Source organism: Protobothrops mucrosquamatus, unplaced genomic scaffold, assembly GCF_001527695.2.
Source record: "Protobothrops mucrosquamatus isolate PMUCROS unplaced genomic scaffold, P.Mucros_1.0 scaffold648, whole genome shotgun sequence".
In the NCBI taxonomy this organism is placed as follows: Eukaryota; Metazoa; Chordata; class Lepidosauria; order Squamata; family Viperidae; genus Protobothrops; species Protobothrops mucrosquamatus.
In genome coordinates this window covers 558458-582306 of record NW_015386937.1, presented here as the reverse complement: position 1 = coordinate 582306, position 23849 = coordinate 558458, and the positions used below count along the sequence as shown (strand labels likewise).

Below are 23849 nucleotides of genomic sequence, written 5' to 3'. Positions count from 1 at the left end.
TTTTTATGCTGTGGTATTAATTTTACTGGCAAATATTTGATCTAACACCATTTTTAAAACAATCTGCCTGGAGGAAAAATACATTTTTTATTGAATAATCATAATAAAATGGGTGAAAAGTTGGAACCCATGTGAGATACCTGGAGAAAGGTCTTGCTCAGTTACAGTATCTGGAACAGTTCAATCTGGTTGGACCTGAGAAAGTGGGCAGGGTCCTCAACGCTGTCATTGCAACCACCTGTCAATTAGATCCTTGTCCCTCTTGGCTGTTGAAAGCTTCCAGGATGATGATTATCAGTGGGTTCAGGCAGTGATAAATTTCTCACTGCAGGACAAGATATTCCTGGGGCCTTTTAAGGATGCCCTAATTTACCCTCTTCTTAAAAAAAACTATTGCTTGATCCCACCTGCATGGGTAATTTCCTTCCAGATTCCTATCTTCCCTTTTTAGTGAAGGTGGTAGAAAAGATAGTTGCTCCAGAAGGTCCTGGATGAAATGAATTATCTAGACCCCTTCTAGTCAGGATTCAGATCCGATTATGGAACAGAAACAGCATTGGTTGCAGTTGTTCATGATCTTTAGTGAGAACAAGATGGAGGTAGTACAACCATCCTTGCTTTTCTTGACCTCTCTTCAATACCATCAACCCTCAACCAATACCATCAACTTTTGGGCAGGCTCTGGGGTTTGGGGCTGGGCAGCACAGTCTTGTGCTGGTTTGGATATTTTCTCCAAGGCCAGTCCTAATCAATGTTGATAGGGAGTGAGGCATCCAGCCTACAGCCACTCTTTTGTGGCATGCGGGAGGCCTCAGCACTTTTTAAAATATCTATGTGAAGCTGCTGGGTGAGATCATTCACCACCATGGGTTGAGATATTAGCACTATGCTGGTGATACTCAACTTTATATCTCCACTCTTGGTGATCCAAGTGATGCTTGTATTGCCTTCTTGCAGTGCCTGGAGGCTGTGGGGCCTGAATGGAAGATAACATATTTCAGCTGAATTATGACAAGACCAAATGGCTTTGGTGTATGGAGCTTTAACATCTTTAGTTCTGGATGGCACTACTCCAGACTGACGCAGTTCACAACTTGGGGTTATCCTGGACTTGTGACTCCTGGTCAATGAGCAGGTGGCTGAGACAGCTAGGGGAGCCTTTGCATAGCATCAGTTGTGCCCCTTCCTGGATCAGGAGTCCCTGTGCTCAATCATTCAAGCCCTGGTCATCTCAGGCCTGGACTGTTGCAATGTGCTGTACATGGGCTACCCTTGAAGAACATTTGGAAACTTCAAGTAGTACAGAGTGTGGTATTGCAGGAAGTCCTCGGAAACCCTAGAGTGGGGCTTTGTTCCATCGCTGCAATGGCTACTGGTTTCTTTCTGGGTGCAATTCAAGGTGTTGGTTATCACCTTTAAAGCCCAGCATCACATGGGTCCTGAGGAACCATCTGATGGGACTGGCCCATCTCACTTTTGCCAGCAGAGGAGGCATGCTGCGTCATTCATTGGTCAAGGAACTCCAGCTGGCAGAGTCCAAAAGAAGAGCCTCCTCTGCTCTGGCTCCTGCCCTTTGGAATATCTTGTCATGCAGAGTGAGGCTGACACATCCTGCTCCATCCTTCCTCATCTTTTAATTTAATTAAAATTTGTACTTTGATTGTTATTATAAATTTTTATGGTTTTATTGTTTTTAATGTTGTAAACCACCCAGAATCACCTTGTAGTGACATGGGCAACAAATACATTTGGATCAAGTTTCCTTCTCCATTCTCAGAAGTTAGGTCTTATGTCAGTATCTATGAATTACTGTAGTTTTCAAATTGCTTATAATGTTGATCCAGTAGTGAAATAATGAAAAGAAGTTCTAAACCAATTTAGTTATATTTTCTCAACCATTACGACACTTTCCGCAGAGATCTGGCAGGTCCCCATCCTCCTTACCTTCTAGAAGGCTTTGAATACCCAATTTTTCTCACAGGCATTGGGGAAGGATGAAGTTGAAGCCCAACAATTTGGTAAATTGATGTATGGGAGAGTATTGCCTCAGAGCACCATGAGTTTTTATTAAAATTGTTTAAGGTTTTTTGTGGCTTTATTGTCTTGTGAGCTGCCCAGAGTTGTGGTTACAGTGTGGGCAGCTATATAAGTAAACAAGCAAGCAAACAAACAAACAAGCTTTAGTTCTTGTTAGTGAGCAGGTAAACTCTTTCATTCAAACCAACATAAGCTCTTCTTTCCTATTTTGGAATGCACAAAAATCTCCTATTTTTAATGTAAGAACTACAGCATAGAATTATCTTATTTCAGCCTGTAAGGAAATAAAATATAGTAATAAAAATGAACAAAATTAATGTTATCGTCCAACAGAAAAATTAATTCCCCATATATGTCAGAGATTGCTCTCATTTTATTCAAAACTCAGTACTCTCAGGAATTCAAGAACTTGGCTATTGTAAACAAGATACACTGTTAAGCTACAAGCAACCTAGTTACAAAAACAGCTTTCTACGGATTAAGAATTTACCTGTATATGCCTGCCCGGAGGTTCAAACTTTCTCTTCTTTTAAAGGCCACTTGCAATCTGTTTCTCAGGCAGGCCAGCTGGTCCTTTTAAAAAGCTTCTGTTTTACTCAATTTTTCTCACTTTTTCCACTGTGTTTTCTTTCAATTTATAGAACAATCCATTCCATGCCCAGTTTCCTTTTTACCCACTTTGTCAACAAATACAAATTCAGAAAACATCATTGAATATACCGTAGATGTTAGTTAAAGGATGAAGGGGTTTTTTTGTGTCAGTCCTATGGATGTCAAGAAACAGCACAGACATTTAAAAAATGCTACAGGTAGTCCTTGTTTAGCAACCATTCACAATTATGATAGTGATTACAAAAGTAACTTTATGACCAATCCTTACATTTAACACCTTCACAGGTCAGTAAAGCAAAGGAAAGCTGAAGTAAGACCATAAGCACAGGTTCAGTTTCACGTAGCAACCACTTCATTTAATAATTGAGTTGTCAGTCCCAAGTGTGGTCACTGAACGAGGACTACCTCTATTTAGTGTTATGGGGTACAATAAACGAATATCAGAGTTCCCCTTTATGCCTTTTCATATTGAGCAGATGCAAGGCAGGATTTGTTGTGTCCTGAGCCTGCAAGAGGCAGGCTCGGGACGTTGCAAGAGTCCCGGGCATTTGCAGAAGCTGCCTGGGACCAGACTGAGCGGCGCCGGCCTTGTGCGCATGTGCAAGGCGGGAAAAGCCCGCCTCATGATTGGTTGAACTTGCCCGGGGATCAGAGGGTATAAATAGAGGCCTGCGTGCCTCTGCTCTGGTTGTTTGTAGAATGGAAGCAAACAATAAAGACTTGTTAGAGATGCTTCGTCTCAAGCGCCATTATTCTCCGGACGTAACAGGATTACTTTGAGTTTCTTACTTACACTTTCTCCTTTTGCAATACTGAATTGTTTTTTATTTTGTCTTTAGCTATTTCTACAAATCTTCCAGGTGGTATTGTCTAATTTGGAAGACTTTTAATGCCAGTTGTAAATAATGCTGAATCAAATCCACTATGATATGTGTTCATTCTGGTTTTACTCATTTTTCTCATATATTGTCATTTTTATTATTTGGAAAAAAGATCTGTGCTGCTTGATATTTCAAGGCCAGTGCCTTAACCATTAGACCAAACTGGCTCTCTTGATATAGACCACCACAGAAACCTCAGTGAACATGCTATTACATGGAAGGTGTTACAAGGAAGTCCAAGCACAAGACTTGAGCAAACATCTTGTCCACTTCATTAGGCTTTAATGAAAAAAGAACCAGATGGTGCACTAAATATCTTAATTGACTAAAAACTTCCCCAAAGCCCACTTTTCACTGTAAGAATCATGTTAAGCAATTAAATTAAATGATCTATTTGAAGAGAATTTCTGGAATGCAAAATAAAACATTTGTTTTGTTGTAAGCAACTTTTCCCTAATTTATTTTACTTTACCTGATCACATAGCTCCACATTAAGTATGTTAGTTACTGCGTAGATTTACATTTCATCTTAGTCTATTCCAATATGACACTGCAGTACTTCTAACTGTGAATAATGGAAATAAGTGAAAACCCCTTACTACACATTCCTTTGCTGCCTTGTGCAAGAGAGAATCTTCCTCTCCCTGGCTAATCTTTGTAAGTATAATGCACAAGTGTTTTGCAAGACAAAGAGAAAAGAAAAAGAAAAGAAATTACCACCACCCTGCTGTGGTATTCCTGCAGGAAGATCCAAGAATTTTAAGACATAGTTATTCTTTATTTGCCTTTTCTGGATATTTGGTTTCCCAAGCAACTTTTTTTTTGTTTTTTTTTTTATCCTTTTCTTTCTGGCATTCTCCTATCTCAATTATTCATTTTCATCTCTCTCTCTCTCTCTCTCTCTCTCTCTCTCTCTCTCTCTCTCTCTCTCTCTCTCTCTCTCTCTCTCTCTCTCTCTCTTTCTCTCTTTCTCTCTCTCTCCCCCTCTCTCTCTCTGTGGGCCAAGTCCACCCACTCTCGTAACCTCTCTAGGTTGATGGTTCAACAATATTCATTCTGAGGAAAGCTTCCAAAACTATTAGGGATACTTTAATTGGTCTTAATTAAAGCTATGTTGATTTGTTAATAGAAAAAGAATTCTAAGAGACAAATATGACTAAATATTGTGTAAATAGGATAATTAATTTGAACATTTTACTATTTTGACCTTTGGAATGATATAATAATGAATCAATTCCCTGAAGCAATTTCTTTGGAAGAATTGTGAGCATTCTAATAGTGATGTTTCTAATGAATGCAAATCTGCTGTAAATTATTTTAATTCTTTGTCACTCTAAGTAGCAGTGTGCAAGGAAAAAAATAAAATCCATTGTGCTCTGATGTTTTAGATCATAAGTCTAAATTACTAACTATTCCCTTTTGTAAATCGTATTAACATAATGATGCAAATGGACAGTGAAAGCATTAATATTATATTATGCATTTTTAAAAGCAATCAGTTGTATAACTTATATATTGAAATTATTTTTCTCTTATACTTGACAACCTGCTTCTCTAATTAATGTATTCTCAACTAGATCTAAAACACCTATTCAGTTTTGAAAAAAATCACAGTAATGTTTAACACCCTTTATAGTTACTTCTGTTTTTTTAACCTGTTTTCTTTTGGACAAAATACTTTATGTCATTTTGTGGTACATGTTACTATTAATTATCAAACATAATATTATTAGGTATATGCCTCATGGAGCCTTTAACCACATGGCAGAATACTAAGGTAATCCAAGGAGATCTGCCAATTTGTCTAAAGTACAATGGGCTGAATTAGTTATTTTAGCTTGCCCCACCTTAACACTCACTAAATCAGAATACAGTACAACAGAATACAGTAATATCCCACCAAGACTATTCCTAATTTTAAAACATTAACATTTGAAACCTTTAGAAAATATTTCTGAAGAAACATAAGGACTCCCTTTCTCATTGTCATTGCCTCTTCCCATATCAATATTTTGCTATGAGTTGATTTGTTATTCTTTTACCAAAGGAGTACTAAAATGCTACCTTTAATTATAATAGATACCCGGCCACTTAATTCTTCTGTTCTCTTGCCTTTACAAACATTCTTCCATCTGTTCAGAAATTATAGACATTCTTCAAGGAGATATATACAATTATATCATTTTACATTCACAAAATGCAATATCCATTTCCCAGCTCTTTGCAAGGTTATTTCTTGAACTTCGCACCACCTTTAGAAGCTATCAAGATGTAAATTCTCATTTTGACTATTTTGTATTGAGTTTAAGATAAAAGGTTTACTTTCTCCTAATACAACATGGTATCAAAAACCTACCTGTTAACACTTGTTACTTAGTTCATAGTGTTCTGAGTATAACAATTCTTTTTTCTTCTCTAGATTGGCTGAATATAAGGGTATAAACATAACTTTATTATAGTTGCACTGAGGATTTTTGTTTTAAAGCACAGCAGTCATTTTTCCCTGACTTTATAAATTTCAAAAATCTCCTTGCTCTAGCTGTTCTTTAAAACAAAAACAAAAAAAATTTGCTATGGTTAGTCATAGTGTAAAGTAATACAAGTGTATCTATGCAACATCTTTGTATAATCTTGTGTTGGTGAAGAGCATACACACTTTTACATGCTGAGATGTTTATAACTTTACCAGATATTGTTCAGAAATAGAACAGTTTCAAACATTGTGAGACTATACGTAGAATGCAAAAATATATTATATATCCTTAAACTTGGAACAACTAAGCAAAACTCAAATACAAATGTTCTTAGTTTTAACTACAGATAGTAAATATTAAATCCATTAGAAAATTTAAAAAAACAAACTCACACTTGCTGAATATTTATGAGGACACAAAACACATGTTCATACTAAACAGCATACATTTTTAAATTGCAAATGTTCAACACAAGCACAAACACACACACACACACACACATATTTCTCCACACACAGACATATATTCGCACGCATGTCGGTATGCATGAGAAAAGATTCATATAAAAATATGCACATGGAAACTTTTTTTTTTGCCAGATTCAAGTAAAGTTAAAGAGAACTTGTGAAAACTAAATAGAAAAAATACTTAGTATCTATCCAAATTTTACCATTTTTGCTCCAATAATTATTGTACTTTCCTTGTTGTTCAATATAAAATTATATTTCAAGTTTTAGAATATTTTTGCAAATGTTAATAATTATACCAGTAGAGGGAGGTAGTGATGTTTCAGTATTATGTTTATAGCAGCTATAATGAATATGTTTAAAATTATAGCTAGATGTCACACTTCATTAACTATAATCTGCAGTAAAGAACAAGGTCCATTGTAGAACATGCAATGAATGGACCAATATTTAATATTTATGTTAATAAAAAATACTTGAACAATATCTCAGAAGTCCTCTACGGTATGAAGTACAGTAATATCTGTTCATGTGAGCCATGGATGGTAGCATCACATTACAGATTTAGAGTATTCACAGAAAATTCCAGTAAAGATACAAGATTGGATCTGTCCTTGTTTAAAGTTGTAGTTATTTACAATATTTCAGTTACAATACCAGACCTATTTGAATGCATATTTTTATTGATTTTTTCATAGTTAACTGTACAGGATCAAATAGCTTTAAACCAACATATATCTGCAAGTGTTATATTAACTTTTTCTATTGGTTGTAGTAGGTTGTCTAGACAACTTCATGAGGGAATGTTGACACTGTACCAGCTATCACATTCTTGTCACTCAGTTCTGCTTGGGCATTGGAGTAGAACTTTACTTGCCTAAAATAGTATGAAGTAAATTAATTAAAAGAGTTAATTACAGCCAATGCTGTAATTAACCCTTTGTACATGTGTACAAAGTGCATGATCGAAAAGGATAGACTATTTTTAGAATCTATCCAGCTAGTTCTGCACAAGATTTTATGTTTATAAACAGAAGCTTTTTTTTGTAGCAAGAAGATAAGCAAAATTACCTTGCTACTTTGTTAAAATTGTATTTTAAGTGGAGATTAGATATATAAGTCCAATTGTTTTAGGTGTTTAAGCCTGTGCTTTGACCAAACTAAATAGTCTGGGTGAAATATAAATACTTTTTATGGATAGCTGTGTGATTGAAGAACTCATGGAACAAAACATATCAATCATATATCTAGTTATTTCCACTTCTAGTGTCCATTAGTTTGCAGGAAATATTTTCTATCTGAACAGGTAAATATCTGGAGGGGGAAAACAGTGCTAATATATTTTATGACAGTGATTGAAATATGACATGTCACCTCTCTGATTTTCCAAGACAGTGGACTTCTGCATTCAATTGCATATCCATACCTGAACTTGCAATCCATATGGAAGGAAGAACTATATTTATGGAGCTTTTTGCTTTATCAGAATGGATGTTTTAAATAAACAAGCTGAGTGCAATGGAGCTTTGTCCAAATTTTGTTTCTGAAATTTAATATTTGTTTAAAAATAACTGAATACTAATTGTAATTATCACACATTAAGTGAATATAAAAGTATTTTTAGTCAGGAAATAATGTGAAAATATTATATTTAATAAGGTAGGGAAAAATTCCAAATATGCCTTCTGGAATTCTTTCTAATATGGATAATCCTCGACTTACAACAGTTCATTTAGTGACAGTTCAAAGTTACAACGGCACTGGAAAAAGTGACTTATGACCAGTCACAGTTACAACCTTTGTAGCATCCCGGTGACCATGTGATCAAAATTCAGATGCTGGTTCATACTTATGACCTCTGCTGTGTCCCAAGGTCATGTGATCACTTATTGCAATCTTTTGACAAGCAAAGTAAATGGGGAAGCTAGATTCCACTTAACAACAACAACAAAGTTACTAACTTATTAACTGCAGTGATTCACTTAACAACTATGTCAGGAAAGATCACAAAATGGGGCTAAATTCACTTAACAAATGTCTCACTTAACAACAGAAATGTTGGGCTCAATTGTGGTCATATGTCAAGGACTACTTGTACTTTTACTCCTCTGGAATGCACCCCTTCTCCTGGGCATCTACCTCCTCACTACATTCCATCACAAAAATATATTCTGGTTGTGCATTTGCAGTATTAGTCACTATCATCATCAACATAATCCCAAACCAAACCATTTACTCCCAAAATGATGATGTTCATTTCACTAAAGGTTATGGATTATAATCTACCACCTGGTTAAGGGCAGGTTGGTAAATAGCTAGATGCTTTTCAATGGCCCGGTCTCGGGCTGAGACAGAATGACTGACCCAAAGTCACCAGGCAGCTTCTGTGCTTAAGGGTAAAACCAAAACTTCAGTCTCCCTAGTACTAGTAAGCATCTTCACACCCTAGTAGCTCTCTATCAAATATAAAGGGAGAAAAATAGCATACCTGTAACTAAACCAAAGTGATGTGTAAAAAAAAAAATGTGGAGGAAGCAGTTTAGGAAAATCAATCGGTTACCAGTGTACTATCTTCACTGCAACATAATCTAACCACTATTCTGTTTATTCTATTGTCACAATGGTCCATGGTCTTACCTATATCTATTCACTTTTATTATATTGTTGGCTGTAACTTTTGGCCCTCCATATCTTTGCACAGAACGAAAATCTTGTGGTTTCAACTGAGCTTTTTATATTTCTTTCATTTAACTCCAGCTTTTCCTTTGGGATGCTTAAGGCAGAACTCATAGTGGCTACCCCTCATTTTATTTTATGCCGAGTTAGGTTCAGTTGAAAGACAAAGACAAGCCCAGAGTCAGTGAGTCCAATGAAAAATGGGAAGGATCCTCATGGCTTTAAAACTTTTTGAAGCCAAAATATTATCTGAAATCCTTTTTGGGACACAAACAGGATTCTGTTTGAGGAAGGAGCCGCAGATAGTAGTGCAAACAAAATTCCAGCAATCAATTCTAGCTGCACCTGATGGAACATCAAATGCTCTGTTAGGTCTTGATATAGGAATGCCACTGATTCAGGTTAGGATGTGAAAGGTAATAATAACTTACTGGCTCAAAAATACAATTCTTCCCAATTGGTCTGACCCCACTAATTTTAACAGATAACTTTTCCTGTCCTTAGAAACAGGTGGTAGAGCATAAGCTGGCCTCATAGGGGTTTTGCAAACAAGCTAAGCAATTAATTATTTGAAGAATATAGAATGTGGAGTTCCATGCTCCCTGAACATGATACAATTTGGATAAACAGGGGTGTCTGAGATACAGCTGAGAATCACATTCTTTAGATTTAACATTCTTTCCATTTGCACTTCTTCAAGACAGGTACAGTAAAATCTCTGTGGCTGAACATATTTGCGTGATGAGGAAATCAAAACCATCTCACACATAGTGTAGATTTTTTAGAGACATGAGGTCAATATACATTCTGCCCCTTACTGTATATATAATTTCCTTGGGAGGCCAGATAAATTTTATATGAACCTTTTCTTTCAGGATTTAATACTATTCATTACATGTGCAGCACCTAAATTTTGTGTTGTTGCTATGAAAATAAGATATAATTTTAAAGACATAATTACCTTTTGTTTTAAATATTACTTTTGGTTTGATACATCATAAAGAATAAATTGTGCTTGGCACAAAAAGAAAACTAGAGTTAGACTTAAAAAATGGGATTTTTTTTTACTTATAATGGAAGAGCCCAAAATCTTACTTAATGGGCTAAGGAGGTTTTAAAAGATATTAATTGATTTAATATTTAGGACTTAGATTTATAAGGGAAATGAAAATTAGCCATTAGAATATAGTTTTGAATTATAATACGGAAGTTGGATTGAGACAATAAAGGTTACTTTATTAGTAAGTGATGAGGTACTAGGATGAGAAATAGAATATATTTGTGAAATAAAGTAAGAATGTATTTAAGTAAACAATGTGTGTATTTTAGATATGACAACTATTTTGTAATGAAATAAGGGAAATTTGGATTACCCGAAATCTAAATATTATGGATATTAAAGGCTAAATTGGAACACTGTAACTGAAACTAGGTAAAATTTAAAAACAGGACACGGATAAGTATAAGTTAAAATATATTGATAAATGCCTTAATTGATTGAGTTATAATTAGAAATGTATTAATTTGAATGTGATATAATAATTAAGGGAAATAGGGAATTTTTGATGATGTAACCTGAGACATGTACTAAAGATCTTGTTACTGGACTATTGGCTACCCAATCACCACGCTGCTGCCTAAATACTTGAATGTAAAACTGGAAAATTAATAAAACTTGTTTTTTTTTTAAAAAAAGAATAAATTGTTAGGGAATATATAGTTTTTATTTTAATTTTATATCTATTAACATTTCAGGTTTATCATCTGAGTAACAACTTCTCTAACATCATAATAATATAGGAGTGAATGTTCTACTATATGATTTGTTTTGCCAGTTGTTAGCATATTATTAAATTTATTTGTTTCACTTTGTTTTTGTTTTTATATTTTGCTGATCATTGACTGAATAAATTATTATTGATTAAAATGGGGAGGTGGCTCTGAGGCCAGTGATCTAACTATTCATATTTTCTACCCCACTTTTATGTATATGAATATTTCTACTCACGCTGTTCTCTCTCCCTCTATTAAGAAAAGTCTTTGTTTCTTCTTTCCAAGCTGTCACCTTAACCTTCCTTGCCTTTGAAGACTTCTTACTTCTTGTCCCAGCTTAGTATGAATCCGCACAGTTGCATTTGCTCCTGCTGAGCTCCCATCTACTTTACATCTTTCTTATTTTCCTTCCCTTTTTTGCTTCTCTCTTCTATTTCTTCATCACTGATACCCAAGTTATAACTTTTGTAATGCAGTCTTGTACCCTGCCCTATAAAAGACCAAATTCATTTATGTTGCTCTGGGAGTTATAAACAATAAAAATTATGGCTGTAAGCTAAAGGAGATTAGTATATTTTAATTCCCTGTTTATTTTCAGCTACAGATTCTACAAAACCAGTAGACAGTTGTATGGATGTAATTATTCAGAAATTTCAGTGAAAATGTATTTCATTTTTCCTTATTCAGGAACAGGCCATTGAAGTTCAGTTGAATAGAATAATGGGTTTAAAACATACTTGCTCTTTATTGAAACAGAAATAAAAAAGCATATAAAACTATAAGGGCTCAGAGTTAATACTTGTAAATGCTTTGCATTTATAAGATGACTGCAATAAAGAGCTTCACATACATGTCCATGTGGGCTGGAACTCTGCAGTACCTGAACTCCACCTCACATAGAGTGACTACTTATGCAACTAGGTTCTTTCTGTAGATTATCACAGTGTAGGCATTAATATAAGCGAACAGAACACTGTCTATTCGTTAATATTGTTGGTGTAGTTAAGAGGAAATAGAAGCTGCTCCTCATGCAATGTGATTCTAGGCCAAAGATTTCAAACTTTAGGATAGCTGTCTTATCTTGATCAAATTGCAGTTTTTAAGATACAGGTTCAAAGGTAGAAGCTTTACTTCAATCTGGTACTGACAGTGAAAAAATCACATTACAGCAGTGACAAAAAGGACCTCTTATTAACTTCAGCTACTAAATCAAGTAAACTCATTCCTGAAAGAGAAAGACTTCATGATGCATACGTGATGGACTTCAAAGCTAAATTGCTTCAGTGCATTTTTCCCCTGCAGAGTCATGAAGGCAATTCAGAAAGCAAGGTGCAGGTGATAATTGGTGCTTCCAGAGGTGCCACCTCTTCCCTAAAATAGCTGTAGTGGTTACCAGCTATTTTTTGGACCCTCTTCAAAGTGTTTTACTATGATGAATAAAGCCTTACAATTTTGGCCTCAAATTGACCCACCAACTCCTCTGCAGACCCCACCAGGCACAAAGTAACATCCAAGCTAATTCTACTTTGGGGATATAATATGTGCTTAAATACTTCTACTAGGGATTTTAGAGTTCTTTGTGTAGCTTAGATGGATTTTAATATTTTTTTATTATGCATCAATATTTTGAAACTATCTAGATCCAAAAACAGAACTGTACATTTTAAAGAAATAAACAGTTTCTAGTAAAATATGAAATGACTTGGTTCAATGCTTAACATCACCACTTAGTCCATGATAGAATATATTTCTGCATGAAAGCTTAAATTCCATCATGGTAAAATACTAGACGAAACGGACGAAAAGAACCAGAGTAAATCACTAAGGGGAAACTGCACATGGAGTTACAGTGTAAACCACATATCTTTGGTTATGATACAATATATTCCTTTAATTTACAGGAAGGCCCAAAAAGTTTGTAATAAATGTTTCATCAAAGTTTGGTTGGATATTTAAAAAATAATAATACTAACGTGCATTTTTTACAGTTTTTATTAATTACAACCAGAAGAGTGTGGATGAGATCAATGTGCTAATTCATTCTATTTCCTGCTTTTATAAATCAGTATCCTTCTTCTTAATAGATTCTTTACCATGCAAAGCTCTGCAGCTACAGTAGAGGTAGTTCTCGATTTATGACCACAACTGAGCCCAAAATTTCTGTTGCTAGGCAAAACAGTTGTTAAGTGAGTTTTGCCTCATTTTATGAACTTTTTTTTTTACCACAGTTCAGTGAATCACTGCAATTGTTAAATTAGTAACAAGATTGTTAAGTGAATCTGGCTTCCTCCATTGACTTTGCTTGTCAGAAGGTCACAAAGAATGATCACATGATCCCAGGACATTGCAACCCTCATAAATATGAACTAGTTGCCAAGCATTCAAATTCTGATCATGTGACCCTGGGGATGCTGCAACAGTTGTAAGTGTGAATTATGGTCATAAGTCACTTTTTTCAGTGTCTGTAATTTTGAACAGTCACTAAACAAATGATTGTAATAGAGGACTACCTGTATAGTGGATAAGACAATGATTCTTATAACTAAACTTGTATGTTTCATGATGGATCATTTGCAACATGGGAAACATGAAACACAATACAACTTTATCTATCTATCTGCTTTTAGTGAAAAAATGAATAGAAATAAATAACATATAAAATAATATACCAAATAAAAATATGCACTCTTATTTTATCCTTTTTTAATCTTGTTTTACCAAAATATCACTGCTGCATTTATTGAACAAATTAGCATTCCAAATGTGTATTTATAAAAGTAGTGAATTTTAGTAACGGTGGAAATAGACATCCCGAGGTTGAGATTGTTGATACATAAATTTGTTTCATTTTATTTCTATGGAAGTCTAAAAGGATGCCTATTATTTTTCTTTACAGTTATAGCTTAAAGAACTATTTTCCTTGTAAGTAGTTTCTCTATAAAACAAATCGTTTCTCTAAAGTTTGTATTTTATGAAAACTTTTTAATTTCACAGCATTATGCAATATTGAGAAATATCTTTTCTCCTATGTTTATTACATTTAATGAGTAAGATTGTTGTTCAGTGACTTTACTATAAGAGTGTGATTAATAACAATTTTAGTTGTTCTCTGCAATGTACATAAAATATATTTAACATGCCATCAAGCTGCAAGTAATTCTGTAAGACTGTAAAGTATTTCCTGATTAGTTACTAAACACAGGATGTTTACTTAATTTTATTCTTTATTAAACAGAACAGAATAATATTAGAAGTCTTTTTTAAAGTTTTAAACCAGTATAAGTAAATTTTGCTTAATGTATGATTAAGGAATATAACACACATTACCAATGTTATNACTGATTTAGACTGGAAAAAGAACTGATGTAAACAAACTGTTTATTTTATATTTATTTAGTTAATTTTATGATTTGTGAGATAAAGTGATTATTGAAAAGTATTTATTACAGTGTAATGATCCTTTGATAATACCTTAAATATATGTGTGTATTTGTGTGTGTGTGTTTGTGTGTGTGTGTATTATAAGCAATTATCCTATTTATTTTTAAATGTACAAAATGTTATTTTATAAGAGTAATAAATAAGTTTTAAGATATCCTGCAGAATGTAAGTAAGAATATTGTCAAAAAATACAACATAGGTTGCCTTCCTAAGGACTAAAAGCAAAGTTTATATTCTTATTTAAAATATCTTCCTCTCAAACATGTACTTCACAAAAAGTTTAATAACTTAGTCCATACACTACTAACAATGTGAAAAACTATTTTCAGCTTGTAGAAAATAAAACAATTCAAGGCAAAGAAATAAAAACCAAATATTCATTTCAGTACCATGGACAAGACCAATAGCCAGTACATCTGACATTTACTGTAACTTAAATGCATCTTGCTGCAGTATAAAACATTAGAACTATGAATGAAAGATTAAAAATGCTGGTGATTAGGCCTATCTTTTTTACATTCTATGATAAATAGTAGACCCACACTATTACATTTTGACATTTTTTTATTTTATCGCTACCTTTAACATTTAACTAAATCACAACCTAAATGTCTCTGATTTCCAACTAGACATTACAGATACAATCTGATCTCTGTCACTTCACATTTCAGTCCAATATATTTTATGTATTTCCTTTATCTGACCCAGTCTAATAAAGGTTTTAATTTTTTTAAAAAAAATATTTAACTCATAAAATTATGGTCTGTCATAATATTTTTTTTTCTCTTTGTGAAACTCCAGAAGTCTACTTGACCAGCAAACAAGTGACTGAAGGGAACAGTTTCAGGAAAATAAACTGAATAGAAAAAAGCCTGAAAATGTACTTTTTCTTTCCCTCTTCCCAACACACACAAACATAGCAATGCATTTTTTTCTTTATTAAAGTGTTAATTATAGTTGTAGAGTAGCCCATAGTAGCTTTATTAAAGATTGATTCATTTCAAACAGATAATTCTATAATTATAATCACAATTGCAATCTTATTTATATCCATCCCCAAGGCAGAGTTAAGTATTTTCTGCTACCATTGATCTCAGTGATAGTGCTTAAATTACATGCTTAAAGTTTTACAGAACACAATGGGGATTAATTCTTGCATTCTGTCCTATTTCTGAAATGTCACTGATGTTTATAGAAACACACCAGAAAGATAGAAAGACTTGTCATTCATATAAATGTATTTCACTGTCCTTAGTGAAATGTTAAACTTGGTCCAGAAAGAATATATATTTTCAGTGGTCAATATTTTTTGTTTGTTTATTTTGGTGTTCAATATTTGTTTGTCAAATTTTACATCTATAATCAGTTCCTTTATTTAAGAGCAAATAAATGTTCTTGAGATAAGATATAAGAGTTGATAACAAGATGTTTCCAACTTAAATCTTTTCCTTTTCTTCCTTAACCTCCATGCCCTATGATGAGGAATAGGGATTTGGGCAGTTTAAAACGTTGAAGGGTAATGAGATGGGGAAAGGTATTGTAGAATTTATGACAGATAAATTTGCAAGACTTGTAATACAACATGGGCATTTAAAAAAAAGAAATTAATCCTTTCCCAATAAATTATTGTATAACTAATTTGGAATAAAATTACAAATTAACTTACCTCTATAAGTCATATCCAGACAATACTGTAAGATGCATTTTGGGATATCAGTCATTTTGAGGATAAGCATAGGCTGAACAATTTCCCATTAAAACTTTTTTAAAAACTTAGTTTACATCACGTTCCTTCTTCAGAAAATACATTTTTATAAAATGCTATATTGCAAAACATCATGAAATAACCTATGAAATTCCTTGATGGTGAATTCATCACCATTTCCAAAATTAGCTTCCAGAATGAAAAACTAAACATGAGTTTTAAATGTTTGCTGCAACACTTCAAAAACAGCTATATTGACAACTTTAACATATATTTAAAAAGCAAATTGAGTTGCATTGTGTTAGTTTTTATATTATTTGAGTATAATCCTTTTACGTGAAAGATTAATTACATTTTTGCTATGAATAGATAAACTATTATAAAATTCCTTATCATATGAATCAAGGATAATACGACAATAGAATCCTTATCTTTTGCCTAAAACTCAACTATCATTACATTAATCATGAAGAAAAAGTAGGGGGGTAAACCTGCATAGAAACTTTAACAATGATATCTGAATATATGAAAGAAAAAAAATACAAAATCTACAGCAATCCTAGAATTTAAGGGAACTCATAATTGTAGTTCTCAATATTTTATATTTACATGAGAGAAAGTGAAGTGGCATCTTCTGCCTATCATAAACAGATCATAAGCATTTTTTTCATTGAGCACAATTATGCATCATCTTTTTTCACATTTTTAAAAAAAAACCAAGTAAAGATAATCCAGAATAACAATGCAAATTATCTATATTTTGCCTAGATAGAGATAAAACCATATGCACTTACCCCAAGGTGGTCATAGTAACAATGGTATACCAGAAAGAAGCAGGAATACTGGTGAACTTGGTGGCAGATGAACCTTTTTCAGCATAGAACATAACTGTAGCAAAGATTATGATGGCCATAGTGAGAGAAAAAAGGAGAAAGCCAAGCTCTGATGCACAGCTTTTCAGAGTGTAGCCCAGGATGCGCAGACCCTGTGAGTGGCGTGAAAATTTAAAGATCCGGAAGACCCGGAAGACACGCAGGGTTACAAAAGCTCCACTGACATCCTCATTGTTGGTCATCACCAGGCCAATGTAATATGGCATAATTGCCACAACATCAATGATGCTCATGACGCTACGGACAAACTTGTACCTGCTGGGAGCAGCCACCAGGCGCAAGAGATACTCAACAGTGAAGATCATGACACAGGCTGTGTCTAGGCAGAAGAAAGCCACATCATAGCGCTCTCCACAGGATAGCTCCTTGATGGCACCAGGAGTTATCCCACAGGGCACAGTCTCCACCACGTTGGCAATGACAGAAACAGCAATGAAAAAGCCAGTAACATAATAAAAAACCAGGGCCAGTGTGCTGGTGTGTGGACTCTCAAAGGCCCGCCACATCCTCTCTCGAGCTGTCATGGAAGGAAGATGACACTCATTGGCATTATCCTGATCAGCATCATCCTGAAGGCGTTCAGCATTTTCCCGTCGTCGATCCTTGTACTCCTCATAGCAGCAATCGCCAATGATTTCAGGGATAATACCAAAGAAGGCCAGCTCCTCATCATAGGCTGAGATGCACTCCTGACGGGGATAGTGTAGCTTCCCTGTTCTATAGAAATTGAGGATGTGTCGGAAGATATCAGGATCCCGGTCAAAAAAGTATTGCTGTGTCTCTGGATGGTAGAAGAAATCCCTCTCTGAGCTGCCCAGAAGGGTGTCAGGATAGCGTTCAAGGGTGTTCAACCAGGTCTGGAACTGGGTGCCACTCACATTCAGCACAATCAGAGAATCCTGACTACGTTTCCTCTCCTGCCGAGGTGCGTTTGGCATAGGGTTGGAGGCCACTGGCATCCATCCTATTGCTGCTGCTCGGGCAAAAGGCAGCCATGCTGCTACTCCTGCTGCCATTATGGAAGCTGCTGGTGGTATTGCTGGGTGGTCTCTTTAGAAATAATCCAGTCTTCTAAAATGAAGGGGAAGGTGGGAACACAGAATGTAGCAAGAGATTAGGAGCCCACACTTTATGTATGACAGGAAAATCTACCCTATTTTTTTCATCTTCTTTCCCTTCTAACCCTTCCCAAATAACTGAGGCTCTCCCATTGTTTAACTCTATTTGAAATATTTACTTTAAGCTGGTAGCCAACTGTGGAGCATGAGAAGCTGTTCTATGTTTTTGATCAACACAAACACTTCCCTTCTCAATAAACCGAAGTCAGGAAAGATCAACATGCACAAAAATGCAGCAAAAATATACTGTCTGCAAGAGCAGATCAGCTAGCCTGTCAGATCCAGGGAGTGGTAATCAGTCAGCAATTTTATCAGACCAAGAGACAACTCCTAGCTCAGCAATAATTTGTTCTTTCCTGATTCCTGGGAAAAACTACGACACCTGTCTACTACAACCATCAGCTGCAAATAGTTGTTTGGGAACTGAGAGAGAAGAAAAAATCGATTTCTTTCTTTCTTGAATACTTAGGCTAGTGCCACAGAAAGAACACCTGCTAGGATGTCTACTTACATCTCTTTGCAAATCATAGGATTTTAGCAGAAGGTGTGAAGATGTCACTTTTCCAATTCACAGTTGATTCCCTTTATCCCAATGATCATCACGTCATACCACACACTCCTATTTTCCAGGCTCTTGTACTAAAGAAGCAAGGCAGAGGGACAGAGAACTAGCAGACTCCAACTTGATACAGGGAAGCTTTTATTGAATAAAGAAAAGAGAAGCTGAAAAACAGCTTAGCTCACAAAGAATCCTGTAAGTCTCCTTAAAGAAAATTAATTTTTAAAAGCAGAAATTAAGGTTGAACAGGAAGATGGGGGAGGGGAAATCCAAATTTCCAGTTGAACTGGACAGAACAACCACTTGTGGGAAACGTGCAAAAAAAGGGAGGGATGAAAAGAACAATTCTGGGAGGGAGGTTCCTAATGAAGGGGATTAGCTATAACCAAGGGAAAAGTCAGGGTCTTCATCCTGAATGAAAATTCAGAAGGAGCTGGAAGGGAGGTTTAGGATGGAGGAGAGAATGGCCAAAGTGGTTGGTTAATAGAGGAGTAAACATTTTGAGACTTGGTCTTGAGGAGATAAGAAGAATCCTAAAATAGAAACTTTGGGGTTGGAATGTTCAAATGCATTTGATTTAGGAATAAATGTGACCTTAGGTGCAATGTTTGCAGCTGGGATGGTGAAAAGGAGGGTTACAGTCCTTAGCCTAAACATTGCTGGCCAAAGAGATATTGGAATTCTATAGGTGGAGATTGGGACTAAGTCTGTGTGTTAGAGAACAAAGCTTAAGGATATGGAGCCTGAGTATACCACACAAACACCACTGCTTTCACAGGTATGCACGTGCACGTGTGAAAGCAGTAACGCTCTTTATGCAGTCCAAAATAAAACAATGAGCACTTCCAGTAAGGAGATTATTTTGGTCTTCAAAAGGTCTAGGCAAGAATTTAGTTCAGAAATCTCGGCTAGGACAAAGGACTGATTTGGGAGCGGGATGGAGATTCCAGGATAGGGATCAAGAGAGCCATTTCACTTTAGCTTTCCCCTCCCCTTCTTACACATCGAACTGGCTCCTGCCCCCCCCTCCCAAATGACGCCCCTCTGTCCAGCTGCTCCGGCGCCCTCTCAAACTCTCCCCGCCACTTGATGCTGCCCCGCTGGAGGCAGCGCGCCCAAAGCTCTGGCGGTGGAGACGGAATAAGCCGAAAAAAAAGGGAGGGGAGGGGAGGGGGCGAACATTTGGAAGGGGGGGTCCAAGAGGCCTCCGCCTCGAGGGGGGGACCTCCGGCCACCTGCCCACGCGCCTAGCCCCCTCGGCCGTCTTTCCCTCCCTTCGCCTTACCTGAGGGCGAAGTCCGGCCGGAGCGCTCGCTGGGCATGGAGGGGACCTGAAAGTGACCGAGGTTCCCGCGGCGCTCGTGCGGAGGCGCTGAGGCGGCTCCTGGCCAGCCCCCCTTGCTCTCCCCTCGGCAACAAGTTCAGCGGCAGACGTGGGAGGCGGGCGGCCGGGTGGGGGGGGTCAGCGAGCGACGCAATTCCGTCTGGTGGCAACTCAATGCAGCCGCTTCCCTCCTCCTCCTCCTCCTCCTCTTCTTCCTCCCCCCCCGCCTCGGGAAAGAGCTCGGCGGCGGCGGCGGCGGTTCTCGTCAGGCAGGAGAGCTGCCGGGATCGGATGGCGGAGGGCTGGGCTGCCGGGGCCAAGCTTCCTCCCAGCTCCAACGGGTGCCCGGCATGCCTTGAAGAGCGGAGCCAAGGGCTTCCCTGCCGCCGAGGCTCCTGCTGCGGGGGTTGAGAGCGGGCAGCAGCCCACGGAGGAGGCGAGCAACCCACCCTGCTGCTGCGGGTGATGCCTCCCCGGGCAGCTGCTCCGCTTTTCTTTTTCCTGAAAATGTCAGTAGAGGGAGAAAGCGGATTGTGTCGTGGCGGGAAGGAAATAGGGGGCTTCGATCCGGAGAGAAACAAAGAAAATTACAAAACGGCGCCTACTCCGATTTGGTCGTCAAGGCAAAGGGGCTGCGGGCGTGTGAGCGCGCGCGCGCGTGTAGCTCTTTGCCCCACTCTCAAAGCCATCTCTCTCTGTCTCTTCACACACACATACACACACGCACGCACGCACGCACAGACAATACGCACACACACACACACACAAACAGGAGAGTGCGCGTCAACACAGACCGACCTTGGGCTCTGGGATACTTCCCCTTTCTGGTGGGGATTAATGAAGAATTTATAGAGCCTTTTCTAAATGACACCCCTCGTCTCCCCTAAGGTGACGATCAACATATTGTTCAAAAACACAGTTTTTCAAACTTTGCGATTTTTTCCCCTCTTCGTCTAGTTGAAAATACCCATTTGCCTCTGGACGCGAATATCTATGCCGTTTGCAACCCGCCCCGCCCTTTCGCCCCAGAGACTCAATGCCTGTTGACCAGTCTTGTTTTAATCCACTTGAACGAGCTTTCTAAAGCGAGCGTCACTCTGGGGATGCTGCCTGGGAAGGGCTCCCCCTCCCCTGTTTCCTATCTTCTTCCTTAGTGTGTATTTCTTCGTATTCCAGTAATATTTTTTTTCGACAATCCTCTTTCTTTTTTGACCACTAGATGGCGCCTGGAGGATGGTTTCTGCAACGCCTTCTCTGATGGAACTTTAAGGAAAGATTCTCCTCAGAAGTGGCAAACCTGTTATCTAGCCTGAACCACTTCAGATGAGAACTCACCTGATTGAGTGCTCTTTTATTATCTCCGTACAGAAATTATCTCTGCATACAAAACCGGGGAGGGGAAAAAAATGTGAAGCCTTTCTTTCCAACAAGATTCATTTAGATTTAACCTAGAAAAGGTCAACCTGCTAGTCCTCACTTAACTGCCTTGCACAAGAACTGTTTGCAGTGATGGAAAAAGTATTTCCAGTCCTCACATTTATGACAGCCACATGCCTGTAATGCAAATGAAAGCAGAAGTAAGATCATAAGCACAGTCCTGGTTTCGCTTAGTAACGTTTCATGTAATGACCAAATTGCTAGTCTTAGTTGTGCTTGCTTAAAGGAGGGCTACCTGTAGTCTATCAAACTGTTCAAGAAAGGTTTCAAGAAACTGAAATTAGGTTTAGATAAAGGTAAAGAAAATAAAGAAGCAACAGGACAATTCAGTATCATAAGGCATTCTGGTATTTTGGGAAGACCTTGGGAGACAGGAAAGAGCCATCGCCAGGAGGACAGTTGGACTAGAGCAGTGGTCCCCAACCTTTGTCTCTTGGTGGCCCTGCTATGGGGGGAGAGGGGAAACAAGTCACACCAGCGGTGGGTCGGTGCGCACAGTCACATGCACTCAGCTTGACTTGCACAAGTGGAGGGCCAGCGTGCACGCGCATGTGTGTGCAGCTCAACTTGTGCAAGTTGAGCTGCATATGCATGCATGTGTGTTGGCCCGCTGCTTGCACTGAATAGGCTATGGCCCAGTAGTCGACCATGGCCTGGGGGTTGGGGATCATTGGATTAGAGGCAACTTAGGTGCATACCCTTCTTTGTTTCCTGCAATGTAAAGACAATGGAGGAGAAATGTACTTTCAGACTTGCAAGATTCTGTTAATGTAACCTTACAATAAAGTAGCATTGCTCAATCTGGTTATGCTTCCTGTCTGGACTCCCTCGCCAGGCTGATGCAAGGAGAGAAGCAGGGAACATTTACTCCTAAGAGAAGCAGAATGAGGAGGGAGATTTTTTTCAAAAGTTTGAAAGAATTTTATATAGAAAGTGGCAACTAGGGATCTTTATAGGAGGTCAAAAATAGTCAGGATTGTCACTACAACCATACAATTAAAGACCCACCCTTTTTTACATAGGTTAAAAAAGGGTGGGGCTTCAGTTGCATGCTTGTGGTGCCCATCTTGACCTTTATTGACCGCTCATAGCAACAACCTATTATATGCCTTCCAGACAGAAAGATGTGGAATAATGGCATGCTTTGGAAATTATTCAGAAAAGATACAAATAACGGGGCTGCCACAAAGAAGAGGGAGTCAACCTATTCTCCAAAGCGCCTGAAGGCAGGACAAGAAGCAACGGGTGGAAACTAATCAAGGAGAGAAGCAACCTAGAACTAAGGAGAAACTTCCTGACAGTTAGAACAATTAACCAGTGCAACAACCTGCCTCCAGGTACGAAATGATGTAGGGTTTCCTGCCTGAGCAGGGGGTTGGACTCGATGACCTCCAAGATCCTTTCCAACTTTTTATTATTGTTGTTGTTGTTGTTGTCTTTAATATGTTCATATCCTATCCAGACTCAAAGGCAATCTGGAAAGAAAAATACAATTCCTTGAAAGAAGTGTTGTGCTCATACATCACACTTCTTTCAAAGAATTGTATCTTTCTTTCCAGATTCTCTTTGAGTCTGGATAGGATATGGACATATTAAGGAGTTAATTGTGTCTTTAAAATTTACCATATCAGGAAAAATAAGTGCTGTATACTTTAGAAAGTTTCCTGATTTGCTGCTGGAGTAAATATTGCTCTGGGCTTAGATAGAAATTGAGGATTTTGTGCATTCATCTTTGAAGGCATTGTCTGTATGGTAATGTGTCAATAGTCATTTAGCAAGAATGACCCTCTTTCTCAAATTCCTCTCTAAAGCTTCCATATTTATTTCTACCCTGCTTGCTTTCTGGCCCTAGAGTAGCTTCAGATGGAAGAACAAACCATTGTTAATTACAGGTTTGAGCAGATTATTTTACAATGGGTTTAGAAAATAGGCTGAGCCCACCTCTGAAATAAATATGCTGTTTCACCATTTCTAAAAAGGAAAACATGAATGGAAATCAACTATACGATTACAGTGATTTATATTTACATAAAAATTCCATTTACACCAAAATTATATAGCAATAAATATTCAGTCTGGGCCATGATTCCCATTCAAGAAGTATTCTCTCTGTGTAAGTATTTCCAGTGATGGGATTCAAATATGTGAACAACCGGTTCTCTGGATGGATGCCGCTTCCAGAAGTCCATTCTGGGCCTGGACAACAAAAAATTACGTACCGGTTCTGCTGAACTGGTGTGAACTGGCTGAATTCCATCACTGAGTATTTCAACTTCAGAACTGGCCATTCATAGTCAGAACTCTTCCAAGAAAGAATAGCCTTACACAGTCCAGACTTGGAGAAATATTTCAGTCTTAAAATATCCATGCACACCTTTAGAAATATGCTGTTCTGTTAGTATAGTGGAAGAAAACACCAAGCACAATAAGAGCTGGTTGGCAGAATGGTTAC

At 37.3% G+C, this 23849-nt stretch overlaps 1 protein-coding gene across 1 annotated transcript; it reads right to left on the bottom strand.

The window, feature by feature from the left end:
- Positions 1-16835: 16835 nt before the first annotated feature.
- LOC107289174 (potassium voltage-gated channel subfamily D member 2) lies at positions 16836-17975 on the bottom strand. The gene has a single exon (XM_015817873.1). The coding sequence runs from the start codon at positions 17973-17975 to the stop codon at positions 16857-16859; it is 1119 nt and encodes a 372-aa protein (XP_015673359.1). The 3' UTR covers positions 16836-16856.
- Positions 17976-23849: the final 5874 nt, after the last annotated feature.

Bases quoted from the DNA above. Each gene is read 5' to 3' on its own strand.
- LOC107289174 (XM_015817873.1), bottom strand. From the start codon at position 17,975: ATGGCAGCAGGAGTAGCAGCATGGCTGCCTTTTGCCCGAGCAGCAGCA.